This window comes from Phyllobates terribilis, unplaced genomic scaffold (genome assembly GCF_046119375.1).
Source record: "Phyllobates terribilis strain yellow unplaced genomic scaffold, ASM4611937v1 Scaffold_3__8_contigs__length_932513732, whole genome shotgun sequence".
NCBI classification, from domain to species: Eukaryota; Metazoa; Chordata; class Amphibia; order Anura; family Dendrobatidae; genus Phyllobates; species Phyllobates terribilis.
Window position 1 is genome coordinate 375,299,511 of NW_027362763.1, and position 14,815 is coordinate 375,314,325.

General features: G+C 40.8%; 1 protein-coding gene across 4 annotated transcripts in view; it reads right to left on the reverse strand.

The window, feature by feature from the left end:
* Positions 1-488: 488 nt before the first annotated feature.
* The window catches only part of GCLC (glutamate-cysteine ligase catalytic subunit), a 48,130-nt gene continuing 33,803 nt past the window's right edge, over positions 489-14,815 (reverse strand). For all 4 annotated transcript variants that reach the window (XM_073675411.1, XM_073675414.1, XM_073675413.1 and 1 more), the window contains 5 exons: positions 5,971-6,075; positions 5,044-5,125; positions 3,960-4,063; positions 3,739-3,859; positions 489-1,918 (listed from right to left, as the gene is read on the reverse strand). In XM_073675411.1, coding sequence (XP_073531512.1) covers positions 1,713-1,918; positions 3,739-3,859; positions 3,960-4,063; positions 5,044-5,125; positions 5,971-6,075 — 618 coding nt within the window. In that variant the 3' untranslated portion in view covers positions 489-1,712. The remainder of the gene's footprint in view (positions 1,919-3,738; positions 3,860-3,959; positions 4,064-5,043; positions 5,126-5,970; positions 6,076-14,815) is intronic.

Consider the following 14,815-nt stretch of genomic DNA (forward strand, 5'->3'; position numbering starts at 1 on the left):
CACCAGATTTACTTAATTGGTAGTTGGCTCTCAAGCCTATGCTGCTTGGAGTAGGACAACATGTATAAAAAGTATCAAAGTGATCAAAATACTCATTTGCCTAATAATTCTGCACACAGTGTATATTATGAATCATGTTTGGTATTCTCATCTTTATTAATATGTTATGCATTATAATGCACTTATTTTCCCTAATGATCAATGGATTCTTGACATGTATTTATATCTGTATATGGGCACTTTGTAAACTGCTTGAGAAAGGTTCATTGCGAAGTCGAAATGACGCAGACTATGCAGTTAATAAATACACAATATCAATTTTTCGAAGACCCTGGTGCTGCTGTCCTTCATATTTTTGGTTTACTTTCATGGAGTTGTTCCACCCTTATAGCAATGTGAACAGGGCATTCTGGATGATACCAGATGACATTTACCAAGCCAAATAAAGCATGCCTATAAGCAAGCAACAAATATTCAGAAGATTCAACTATTGGGAAAAAGTTTATTCCTCATATCTGCAATATTTATTTATAAACTGCTGTAACCCATTTCATATTGGACTTGTAATTGACATTCAAATATGATCCGTTCACATATACAGTTGGTTATAACTCTTTACCAGACAAGCAGTATTACAAGCAATTGTTAAATATTACATAATATCAGGCAGACATTGGGTTTGTACATAACACACAAGATTTAAGGCTGGCGAGGTTGTCACCTAGACATGCTCCGGTCAGTACTATGAGGAAGCCCTACATTAGAAAGCAACGCAGCAAAAGTAGACTCTTGAAATCAATTTAAGGCCTCATTCAGATGTCAGTGTTTCACATACATGATGCAAGATGTATGGGAGTATGTGGCTGCTCAAAAAACAAAAAAAAACATTCAAATATATGGGTCCATGAAAAATTCAGACAGCCTATTGACTGTATCCTAGTTGCATCCATGAGATGATTTGTGGAGGTTTCCCCAGCTACTGCGATCAGTTTTTTTTTTGTATGCAAGAAAAACTAATGACAACACTGATAGTGAAAACTCACACACTGACCAAACGCTGATCAAAATTTGATCCAGTACACTGACTGACAAACGTCATTTTTTTCATGCATCAGAAAAAAAAAAACGGACGTCTGAATAAGGCCTAAAAGAAGGTGGGGGAAAATCTAAGTTTGAAAGCGGCTGTTCTTTACTTTGGAAATAAAAGGCTTTTAAAAAGATCATGGAATGTCTCCCCTGGACAATGCCATTCTACTGGGCAAAAAAAAAAAAAGGTGCTTGCTTCAACAGAAAGACCCTTCAGCTAAAGGTTTCTTCATTTTGGGAACCAACTATAGGTGTGTGCCAGCTTTATAGTTCTATTTGCCTAGCTTTTGCATGTGTAAGACGAAACATTGCTTAAAGGGATGATAGCATCTACATTTCCTTCCTTTATTATATAACGGTACTGGTATGTTACAGTTTAGGATAGAGAACTGTATTCCCATAGTGTACATAACAATTGTGAGTTTATTTCACAGTAACTTGATACAACTTTAACCAAATACATTGTTAGTCAGAAAAATATTTTCCTATTTACATGTTCACTGTATAAAAGGTTAAATCGTATTGAATTATGAAGCAAGCACTGCAGAAAATCAGATTGGCCCATGAATTTTTTGCGCAGTGTCTCTTGGTCACCAACCAGATAACACTATGGGCGATGTGTCACATCATAGAGACACATTTTTGTTTCCACTCTGCTTGACCCTAGTAGAGAACCCTAGCAGCTCAGGACAGCTAGCCTGTTCATTAGCAATTTGATTGCATTTCGCCAGCAGGTCATAATTTATTTGGTCACTGATCGCGCTATCTTGCTTGTAGTCTGGATGATTTGACACAAATTCTCTCATCCACCGGGCAACGGTCATCAGCTCTCCTACAAAAAAAAAAAATTAAATATAAATAGAAATGAATATGAAAATAAAATATTACACACATATACAAAAAAAAAAAAAAAAAAAAAAAAAAAAAAAAGGCAAACCGTTCTGGGATGTATTAAGAGAAGCACAGCGTCTAGATCAAGTGAAGTACCGTATTTTGCAGATTATAGAAGGATGTTTTTATTGATACCATTTTGGGGTAGATACTATGTTTTGATCGCCCGTTATTGCAATGTTGCGGTGACCAAAAAAAAGGTAATTCTGGCGTTTGCCATTTTTTTCTCGTTACGCCGTTTACCCATCGGATTTTTTTTTATATTTTTAGATCGGGCGAACGTTGCCATGCCGACCCATCAGTGACCCGCGATCTTGTGACTGGGTCACTGATGCGCTTCCGGCACAGCGCTGTTAACAGCCGCGGGTGGATCGCGATTCCACCCGCGGCTGTTGGCGGCACACGTCAGCTGTAAGAATCAGCTGACATGTGCCTGGTTCAGTGCGGGCGCCCGTGCTGAATCGGGGTGTGATGGCCTGGGGCGTACTAATACACCCCAGGCCAGTAAGGGGTTAATAATGTTATTTAATAAAATGAGGGTGCATCTTACACTCAGCTTTTATGGTAGCTTACCAGGCAGGGAGGGGTGGGGGAGGAGGCTGCAGTGGAGGCAGGGTCACTGCTGCAGGAAGCTGGTGACGGCAGGAGTGGGGGGGGGGAGATGTGTGTTCAGTGGTGCAAGTCTGCAGCGGGCTCTGGCCTTTCAGAAAAGGTCAGCTGAGTCCCCGCAGTTCGTTTGCACTGCGGTGGACTTATGGAAAATGGACGCCGGAGGCGGCGCATGCACAGATTGAAATCTCAGGAGCAGATCTCTCAATCTGCACATGTACCGCCTGAGGTTCCACATAGTCACACTCCTGCCACCGCCAGCTTCCAGCAGCAGAGACCCTGCTGCACCACAGATGGCCCTTTCCCCCCCAATAACCTACATTCAGATTATAAGATGCACCCCCATTTTGCCCTCAAATTTGGAGGAAGGGGGTGAAGTGTCTTATAATCCGAAAAATAAGGTAATTATCCCTCTACTCCTCCTTGGACAGACCTCATCTGGAATACTGTGTCCAGTTCTGGGCACTAAATTAAAAAAAAACAAAACAAACTGGAGCAAGTTCAGAAAATAGCTACCAGGATGGTGAGCGGACTGCAAACTATGCCCTACGAGGTACAGATAAAGGATCTGGGAATGTTTAGCTTGCAAAAAAGAAGGCTAAGAGGAGACTTCATAGCGGTCTACAAATATCTGAAGGGATGTCACAGTGTAGAGGGATCAGCTTTATGATCATATGCACAATGAAACAAGAGAAGCAATGGAATGAAACTGAAAGGAAGATACAGATTAGATATTAGAAAAAAATTTTTTGACAGTTCGGGTGATCAATGAGTGGAACAGGCTGCCACGAGAGGTGGTGAGTTCTCCTTCATTGAAAGTCTTCAAACAGAGGCTGGACAGACATCTGTCTGAGATCGTTTAGTGAATCCTGCATTGAGCAGGGGAGTTGGACGAGATGACCCAGGAGGTCCCTTCCAACTCTAACATGCTATAATTCTATTAATATTTGGAGCCACATCAGTATTGCTTTGCTTGTATTAAAATGTGTAATCTGTCAGAAAGCCAACTGCATTTTGGTATAAAACAGATGTGGATCCTACCATTGTGGGTATTTTAAGCTCCACAGTGCTCTGCACCACATGCAAGACAAAGTAACCAACACCAATATGGACCAGAAAACTGACAAGTAGGATAGAGAGTATCAGTCTTACCAGATGCTCTTTTCTTGATAAGTTTAAGGTAGTTTAAGATCGTGCAGCGAGTGTCTACATCAACCTCCATATTTTCAAGGTAGGAATTGAGAATTGGAAGTAAACCTGGAAACACACCTTCCTGTGAAGAACAGACACTTATTGTACCAAGTAAAGATACATTCCCTTTCACAGCCATTTTGGTGAAAAAAATATTAGTGTAACTTGTAAAAACACATTACCTTTCCATTGATGATTGTGTCAATGCTCATCAGAGTGTACTCTTCATTGTCAGCATCTGTGCCATTAACTGCAGTATAACAGCCATCAACAGCAGCAATACCAGCTAGTTTCAAAAAGATAAAGCAGACATTGCACCAATTCTACATTAAATTAAGTTATTCCAATAGCATTAATTTTCATAAAACACAGTAAGTAATAGTTATTGCCAATATACAGACTAAGCCCAACAGAAGGTTTCTTGCACTTTTAGGTCTATCTTGAGCTGCCCCTCAATCAGCACAGAGGATACGATCGCTCACTGTGCCAACAGAACTACATTACCCAGCAGCACTTGCTTCTCAGTGCATCAGACCTTTCCTCCTCTCCTGTAGGCTCCTGATTAGTCCCACATACTAGAGTCATCATAAAGCTCATTGAAGTGTAAAATTTACCTTATACTTCTGGGTACTCTGATCCTGTATAGTACATTGCCTGGCAGATTTCATCTTTTGTCATTTACAATGTGGTTTTACATCATTGTTAGCCAGATCAAATCCCCTACACAGCAGCTTGTAAGAGGCGCCGAACAGAGCAGAGAGGAGTTTGTTGCCTGATCCAGACAGATCAGTGATGTGAAACTGCAAACGCTACACTCTGCTTGCAGCCTCCCCCATCACTGATCTGTCAGCAGCAAGCAACAAACACAGCTCAGCTCAATAATTATAGTGTGTTAAGGAGGAGTGAAGAAGAGTCGAGTTATTAAAGAAGCCAGTAAAACACATATATATATCTCATGAAGGAGCATCCTTAGGAGATGTGATGTATGCAAAATGGGGCAGATCTCAAAATTAGTTATATTAGCACAAATGAATCAATATGTGTACATTATTTCAATCTACATTGTGATTTTGGGAATAACTCTTTAAAAGTGCCTTTGTAATAGCGGTCATGAAGGATACAGTGAAGGGTACCTCCTCCACCGCACAAAGACATAAGTAATGAAATTGGATGCCTCTGCACTTCCTGAAGAGAGGGCCCATCAGATCCTCTATCAGCATCTCAAAAATCTGCTGTCAGAAGTGCAAATCATAGGATTTACCGTACCTTTACAAATATCCTTCTTAAAGTAAAACATCCCTTCTCGAACAGCATCTCTTTTTTGGGCCACTTTCATATTTTCATCAACCTGAGCGGAAAAAAAAAAAAAAATATATATATATATATATATTTCTATTTACTGAGCAATTATAGACCTTTATGAAGTTTGACAGATTAAGAAATGTATGCACAAAGGAATAAAGTTTTTTTTCTTTGCCTGCTCACCATCCACACTCCCATCTGTTATACATCTGTAACCCAACCAACCTCCCACACAATTATAAAAAAATTGGGTAATGTAACCAACCCCTAGTCTAACAAGAAGTCTAGTACATGTGCTAGAGTATAGACAGGAAGTCAGTGTTTTGTTTTTTACTTCCTGTAAGCTACAGCTCTCAGACTCAATCATACACACCATCTGCCTATACTGCCCATAGCAGCTTTCAGCTTGCATTTGCCCTTGAACAATGAACACTGATTGGTTGCCTTTTCCTTTCTAGTTTCATGAATCTGGTCATCTCTGCTTTAGAGTAAAGATGGAGATACCTGAGGCTTCGCTGTACAAGTTAGGAGACAGTAACTTTGCATCACTGGCACCATTAGATAGGAGCGAGAGCAATATAATGAGACTTATCATGGGAAATAGATTGCATTCATAGAACTATAAATCAGAGTGAAGGAGTCAACCGGCAGACAATCCAGAAATGGCACAGCAGCCATTTTTCCCTCTGCTAATATAAAGAATAATGTAGAGGTTTGTGTATACCTGTATTAGTTGGAGTGCTTCTTTAAAGACCATTCCCTCTGAACAGCCAATTCACCTTATAATGCCTATTCACAGAAAAAGCTATACAAAAGGGGGTTTTCCAACAAGAATGCTCATTTACAGATTTTGCCTAAAGCAATAACTTTTTAAAGAAGGCAATCTCTTACCTTTGACAAAGGAATCAGAAAATCCAGCTTATATGAAAGAATTACTCTAGTCAGTAAAACGACAAACACCACATATGCAGAGTTCTCAAAATCTGTTAACTGGACCTAAAACACACAAAAATATATAGAAGTGGCTGATAATGTTAGACATACAGGGAAAGTAAGACCAGGTTAAGTCACAAATAATCCTTTTTGTAAAGTTTATCTATCAGACCTGGACAAACTGCAGTCAGCAGGCCACATCTGGCCCTCTGGCTGTTTCAGTCTGGCCCGTGGACAGATAGCCATAGGGCTAAAATAGTGGCCCATGGGCTGCACCATGCCCTCCCCTGCCCACCATCTGCATCCGCAGGATGCAGAAAGCGGTGAATACAATGATGGAGGGCGGGCTGCCCATGGGCCACCCATCAGCGTGTGAGAAAGCAGACGCGATGACATCTCATCACGCTGCTGCTGAAACTCAGTGCAACAGGAGGAACTCCAGGAGAACAGGAGCAAGGAGAGTATTTTTTTTCTCATGTGTAAAGGGATATTTGTATGTATATAAGGAAGCCATGTGGAGGGCTCATACTGTATATAGGAGGCCATGTGATGGCCCATTTTGTATATAGGGTGATGTCAGCATATTTAATTCTACTCAATATTAAGTGATACAATGTTAAGATAAATAATTAACCCCTTCACAACATGATGTGTATTTACGCCAGTCGTGTCCCCAACTGATGCAGGCTCCAGCACTGAGCCCGCATCTTTACCCACCCATGACTGATTTTATCAGCTGTCATCTAACCGTTGCATAGGAGCTCCACCCACAGCTGTTAATCAGTTAAATACCACTGTCAATCTGACAGCAGGAATTAACATGTGCTAGCCATCCGCATCCCTGTCATATGTGATCGAGGGGCGCCGATGGGTTGCAATGACGGCCGGGGGTCTGCAGAAGACCGCCGTGCCAGTCATTGTGAATCTCCGGGGAATGCTGGCTTGTGGCTGGCGTTCATAGGAGATGGTGATTTTAGTTATACATAGTGCTGATGCACTGCTATGCCTAGCACAGGCAATAGGACGTTCATAGCTTCAAGTGTTTTAAGGGGGCTATTAAAGTGACTTAACCCCATTCTGACCCAGGGCATATTAGTACGCATCTGTGCCCTGGGCCTTATGGGCCTGATAAATATTAATACGCCCTGGCAATTTCGCCCGCACACAAGCGGTGCGGGCGGTATCGCCGCCGGGTGTCAGCTGATTATCACAGCAGACACCATGCTGTGTGCAGGGAGCGGTCCTTCACCACTCCCGGCACATTAACCCCCGAAATGCTGCGATCGAAATCGATCGCAGCATTCCGGTGGCAAGAGGAGGTAAGCGCAATACTTACCTTCTCTGCCGGCGTCCAAATCCGGTCCCGGATGTTGCCGTGGTGACCCAATGTCATCATGACAACATCCGGGTCACCAGGAGGCAGGAAGTTGCTTTGGTCATGCGCAAATGTGAACAAGTAATAAAAATGTCAGAAAGTGGAAAAAGTATAATATATATATATATATATATATATATATATATATATATATATATATATATATATATATATATATATATATATATATATATATATATATATATATATATATATATATATATATATATATATATATATATATATATATATATATATATATATATATATATAATATGGCAACTAGTGAGCGCAAGTGCTTGCTACTTGAGTTTGCATCGGGTGCTTGGGTATGCACAGAGTATGGCGGGTGCTCGAGTGACATGCTCGAGCCTCCTCCCAAAATGTTTTGCAGCGGTTATACAGCCAAAAAAAACCTTGCGGGGATTGCCTGCCATGCACGAGCTGAAAAATAAGAAATCGCTGGTCAAATTTAAACCCTTATAGCTCCCAACTAAAAAAAAAAAAATGTTGTTCCAAAATTGGGCTGATGTAAAGTAGACATGTGGGAAATGTTATTTATTAACTATTTTGGATGACATATCTCTTTGATTTAAGGGCATGAAAATTCAAAGTTGGAAAATTGCAAAATTTTCAAAATTTGCCAAATTTCTGATTTTTTCACAAATAAATGCAAGTGATATCAAAGAAATTTTACCACTATCATGAAGTACAATATGTCACGAAAAAAAAAAATCAGTGGGATCCGTTGAAGGATTCCAGCGTAATTACCTCATAAAGTGACAGTGGTCAGAATTGTAAAAATTGGCCTAGTCATTAACGTGCAAACCACCCTCGGGGGTAAAGGGGTTTTAAAAAAAAAACCAACACACACAAGTTGTAAATCACCCCCCTTTTGCCCCATTAAAAACACACATTTGGTATCACTGAGTTCAGTAAACTGCATACATAAGGAAAAAAAAAAAAAAGAAACTCGAAACATCAATTTTTTGGCTGCGACACTGCAATAAAATCCAAGAGGCAATTAAAACATCGTATCCATCTCAAAATGGTGTCAAAAAATGTCAGCTCAGGGAACAAAAAACATAAGCCCTCACCCAGCCCCAGGTCTCGGAAAATGGCAACAAAAAATATTTCAACACATTTCAGAATTTACCACTACTTAACCGAGCTACTTTGTACAATAGTCTCAGAACCAGTGGGATCCATTGAAGCGTTCCAGAGTTATTACATTAGAAAGACACTGGTCAAATTTAAAAAAAATGGACTTTTGGTGACATATTGTACTTCAGGACAGTGGTAAGATTTGTCCGATAGGACTTGCATTTATTTGTGAAAGCATCGGAAATATGGTGGAAATTTCACAATTTTCAAACCAGAGCATCATGTTACACAAAATAGTAATAACATTTCCCACGTGTCTGTCTAATTTACATCTGGATCATTCATTTTTTAAACAATTTTTTGTTTAAAGAAGTTAAGGGTTAAAAGTTGACCAGCGATTTCTCATTTTGCCAACAAAATTACATGTCACACTGGATAATTGGTAACAATGGCACTAAAATTTGTCTGACAATTTCTGCTGTATGTGGCAATACCCCATATGTGGCTGTACAGTACTGCTTAGCGACATGGCGAGACTCGGAAGGAGAGCGCCATTTGCCTCCTGGAGCGCAGATTTTCCTAGAATAGTTTGTGGACTCAATACAGAGTCCCTAAGTGCTGGAAGAGCAGAATCCCCCCTCAAAGTGACCCCATTTTGGAAATTATACCCCTGCCAAATGTGGTTTAGGCACACTGGTGCTCAGAAGGGAGGGGAGCAATTGGATTTTGAAGTACAGAATTCGCTGGATTTCTTTTGGGGGGCAAGGAGCCATAGCGCTTTCCCAGAACCTTTTTTACTACCAGTAACGTGGTAGCCCCTATATTTCCATTGACAGATGATGGACCTGAGTGGGGGACTTGCTTTTTTTGTGGATCGAGTTGAAGCTTTTGATAGGAACATTTTACATCACATTTATCCTGAGCTCTACTCTGAGAACTTTGGGGTTTCCATTTTAATCTCAGAACGATGCGATTCAGATAAACCCCCAAAGGATCCATTCACTAATGAGGCAGCAGAGTTAACTCTTGACTCCATCTGGCCTCTGTCCAGCGGTGTCCTTTATAGAGGTTAACAAAACTGTGGCAGACTGAGCATTTACGCACACCTAAAAAGACAGGTGAAGGTTTTATTTTTTTTATGCCTTTCCTCGTGCGGTATAAGGGATTAGACTTTATTCTTTCGGTGCGATTACAGCGATACTAGATTTATAGTTTTTTTTTTTTTGGTAGCTGTCACACACTAAAAGATGTTTTTTTTTTGCATCGCCATGTTTTGAGACCTATAATTTTCTAGATTTCGGCAGACAGTCATGTTAGGGCTTTTATTTTGCGGGACTAGTTGACGTTTTTTTATTGGTACCATTTTTTGGCATGTGACATTTTTTTGATTGCTTTCTATTCCGATTTTTTGGGAGGCAGAATAAACAAACCAGCAATTCAGGATTTTTTTTTGCCTTTCTGCATGTGGTAAAACTGATAAGGCAGCTTTATTCTTCAGGTCAGTACGATTACAGCAATAGCACATTTGTCTTAAGTTTTGGCACTTTAACACAAAAACAAATTATTTTTGTATCACTTTAATCTGAGAGCCATCACTTACAATTTTTCTGCTGATGGAGCTGCATAGCAGCTTGTTTTTTGCGGGACAAGATGACGTTTTCAGCGGTACTATTTTTATTTACATTTGTCTTTGATTGTTTTATTCCACCTTTTCCAGCAGTATGAAAAAAAAAAAAAAAAAAAAAAACTATAGTTTGCCACTTTTTTTATGGCTTTCACCTGAAGGGGTTAAGGTGACATTTATATACATCGGTTAGTTCTGTACGCGGCAATACCAAATATGTACTGCATTTATTCTTTATGCAAAAATGTATTGACGTAATTTATTTTATTTATTTATTTTTTTTTTTTACACCTTTTTTTATCTAGTCCCTCTATGGGACTTTCACTTTTTTCTCTTTGATTGCTGGTAATGCACTAGCATTACAAAAGCATTGTACCTGTACAGAAGCTCCTTAGGCTATGTTCCGAGCATGGTCTAAGAAGCCATTCATAGTTTGATGACCAGGTGGTTGTCATGACAACCCTGGTCACTATGGCAACGATAGGTCCCCTGCGATGACTACATGGGGGCGCCAATCTGAAGGGAGAGGGAACCCTTTCCCTCCTAAATGTTGCAATCGCTCTTGATTACAGCATTTAGGGGGTTAAACAGCCAGGCTGCCATTAGCAGTGCCGAGCTCCTGCTGTGATCGGGTGGGAGGTGCAGATATTTTAGCAACTCCTGTGAGAGAATGCTGTGATCTGTCAGTCAGTCTGGCTGATCGATCCCCGCACTGGACTGTTCCCGCGTGTTTAAGTCATGCTGCGAGAACTGACACCCGCTCATGATGTGCTATATCAGTCATTGGTCATTAACCCCTTAACATCTGACGTACTAATACGCGTCTGTGCCCTGGGACTTAAGAGCCAGACCCGTATTAGTACGTCATCGCGATCGCGCCCGCACACAGGCTGTGCGGGCGCGATCGCCGCCGGGTGTCAGCTGATTGTCACAGCTGACACCCGGTACTATGTGCAGGGAGCGGTCACGCACCGCTCCCAGCACATTAACCCCCGCGATGCTGCGATCGAAGTCGATCGAAGTCGATCGCGGCATTGCGGGGGCAAGGGGAGGTGATCGGCGATACTCACCTCCTCTTCCGGCTTCCAGCGCAGTCTGCAAAGGCTTCCCGGGTGTTGCCATGACGACCCGATGTCGTCATGACAACATCCGGGTCACCAGAGAGCAGGAAGATTGCTTGGACATGCGCAGTGCATCTCCAAGCAATCTTCACACTGTGCATTTCTGACAGCTTGCATGGCATAGGGATGGTGCTCCATTCCTGTGCCATGCAGGCGATCAGAAAAAAAAAGTGAAAGTCCCAGAGTGGGACAAAGTAATAAAGTGTATAAACTGTGTGAAAGTGGGAAAAAAAAAAAAAAAAAGTGCAAAAATATTATAAAAAAATAAAAAAAATAATACACCAAAAATAAAAATATAATGTACCCATCAATAAATATTATTATAAAAAAAATAAAAAAAAAACAATAAAAGTACACATATTTGGTATCGCCGCGTCCGGAACAACCTGACCTATAAAACTGTCCCACTAGTTAACCCCTTCAGTGAACACGGTAAAAAAAAAAAAAAAAAAACCAAGCAAAAAACAATGCTTTATCACCATACCGCCAAACAAAAAGTGGAATAACACGCGATCAAAAAGACGCATATAAATAAAAATGATACCGCTGAAAACGTCATCTCGTCCCGCAAAAAACAAGCCGCCATATAGCTCCATCAGCCGAAAAATAAAAAAGTTATAGCTCTCAGAATAAAGCAATACTAAAAAATATTTTTTTCTATAAAATAGCTTTTATTGTGTATAAGCGCCAAAACATAGAAAAATGATACAAATGTGGTACCGCTGTAAACGTACTGACCCGAAGAGTAAAGCTGCCTCATCAATTTTACCACACGCGGAACAGAATAAAAAAAATAAAAAAAACACAATTCCTGAATTGTTGGTTTTTGTTTATTCTGCCTCCCAAAAATCGGAATAGAAAGCGATCAAAAAATGTCACGTGCCTGAAAATGGCACCAATAACAACGTCAAGTCATCCCGCAAAAAACGAGCCGTCACATGACTGTCTGCCAAAATCTGGAAAAATTATAGCTCTCAAAATATGGCGATGCAAAAACTAGATTTTACAAAAAATGCGTCTTTTAGTGTGTGACAGCTGTCAGTCATAAAAACCCCATATGATTCTGGCATTGCTGTAATCACACCGACCCGAAGAATAAAGTCGTCTAATCACTTATACCGCACAAGGAACGGCGTCAAAAATAAACTCTTGAGTTAGGATTGGGCTAGGGTTAGGGCTGGGTTTGGGGCTAGGGTTGTGCTGGGGCTAGGGTTGTGCTGGGGCTAGGGCTGGGGTTGGGATTTTTTTCAAAAGTAAGAAAAAAAGATGACGATATGGCGACTAGTGTTGAGAGCAAGTGCTCGCTACTTGAGTTTGCATCGGGTGCTCTGGTATGCATTTAGTATCGTGGGTATTTGAGTGACATGCTCGAGTCTCTGCCCCATATGCTTCGCGGCCAAAAAACTTTATGGGGATTGCCTGCCATGCACGAGCGATCCCCGCATGTTTTTTTTTGGGTGTCTAATAACCGTGAAACATGCGGAGCAGGGACTCGAGCATGTCACTCGAGCACTTGAGCAAACTCAAGTAGCGAGCACTTGCGCTCAAGAATAATGAAAACTTATTCAATATGATGACCTAATGTAAACAAATAATGTGCCGTACCTCTGGGTTCAAAATCTTCACTATACACCTTAATAAAATCTTTGAGGGGTATAGTTTCCAAAATGGGGACACTTGTGGGGGAGCTACACTGTTTAGGCACATCACGGGCTCTCTAAATGCAACATGGTATCCGCTAACAAATTGAATGGAAAATCGTCTCAAATTGTTAGCGGACACCACATTGCGTTTGGAGAGCCCCTCTGTGCCCAAACTTTGGAGCTCCCCCACAAGTGACCCCATTTTGGAAACTAGACCCCCCAAGGCACCTTTCTAGATGCATAGTGAGCACTTGGAACCCCCAGGTGCTTCACAAATTGATTCGTAAAAATGAAAAAGTGAAAAAAAAAAACACTTTTTCATTTTTATGAATCAATTTGTGAAGCACCTGGGGTTCCAAGTGCTCACTATGAATCTAGATAGGTGCCTTGGGGGGTCTAGTTTCCAAAATGGGGTCACTTGTGGGGGAGCTCCAATGTTTGGGCACACAGGGACTCTCTAAATGCAACATGGTATCCGCTAACAAATTTAACGGAAAATCGGCTCAAATTGTTAGCGACACCATGTTGCGTTTGGAGAGCCGCTGTGTGCCCAAACATTGGAGCTCCCCCACAAGTGACCCCATTTTGGAAACTAGACCCCCCAAGGCACCTATCTAGATGCATTGTGAGCACTTGGAACACTCAGGTGCTTCACAAATTGATTCATAAAAATGAAAAAGTGTTTTTTTTTTCACTTTTTCATTGTTACGAATCAATTTGTGAAGCACCTGGGGGTTCCAAGTGCTCACTATGCATCTAGAAAGGTGCCTTGGGGGGTCTAGTTTCCAAAATGGGGTCACTTGTGGGGGAGCTCCAATGTTTGGGCACACAGCAGCTCTCCAAACGCAACATGGTGTCGCTAACAATTTGAGCCAATTTTGCGTTAAATTTGTTAGCGGACACCATGTTGCATTTAGAGAGCCGCTGTGTGCCCAAATATTGGAGCTCCCCCACAAGTGACCCCATTTTGGAAACTAGACCCCCCAAGGCACCTTTCTAGATGCATAGTGAGCACTTGGAACCCCCAGGTGCTTCACAAATTGATTCGTAACAATGAAAAAGTGAAAAAAAAAACACTTTTTCATTTTTATGAATCAATTTGTGAAGCACCTGAGTGTTCCAAGTGCTCACAATGCATCTAGATAGGTGCCTTGGGGGGTCTAGTTTCCAAAATGGGGTCACTTGTGGGGGAGCTCCAAAGTTTGGGCACACATGGGCTCTCCAAACACAACATGGCGTCCGCTAATTATTCAAGCAAATTTTACAATCAAAAAGTCAAATAGCGCTCCTTCCCTTCCGAGCCCTGCCGTGCGCCCAAACAGTATTTTTTCCCCAAATATTGGGTATCTGTGTGCCCAGGGGAAATTGCACAACAAATTTTGGGGTCCATTTTTTCTTGTTACCCCTGTGAAAATAAAAAAAATTGGGTCTAAATTAACATTTTTGTGAAAAAAGTTAAATGTTCATTTTTTTCTTCCACATTCAAAAAATTCCTGTGAAGCACCTGAAGGGTTAATAAAGTTCTTGAATGTGGTTTTGAGCACCTTGAGGGGTGCAGTTTTTAGAATGGTGTCACTTTTGGGTATTTTCTGTCATAAAGACCTCTCAAAGTGACTTCAAATGTGATGTGGTCCCTAAAAAAATGGTTTTGTAAATTTTGTTGGAAAAATGAGAAATCGCTGGTCAACTTTTAACCCTTATAGCTCCCTAACAAAAAAAAATTTTGGTTCCAAAATTGTGCTGATGTAAAGTAGACATGTGGGAAATGTTATTTATTAACTCTTTTGTGTGACATATCGCTCTGATTTCAGGGCTTAAAAATTCAAATTTTGAAAATTGCAAAATTTTCAAAATTTTCGCCAAATTTCCGTTTTTTTCACAAATAAACGCAAGTGATATCGAAGAAATTTTTCCACAATCATGAAGTACAATATGT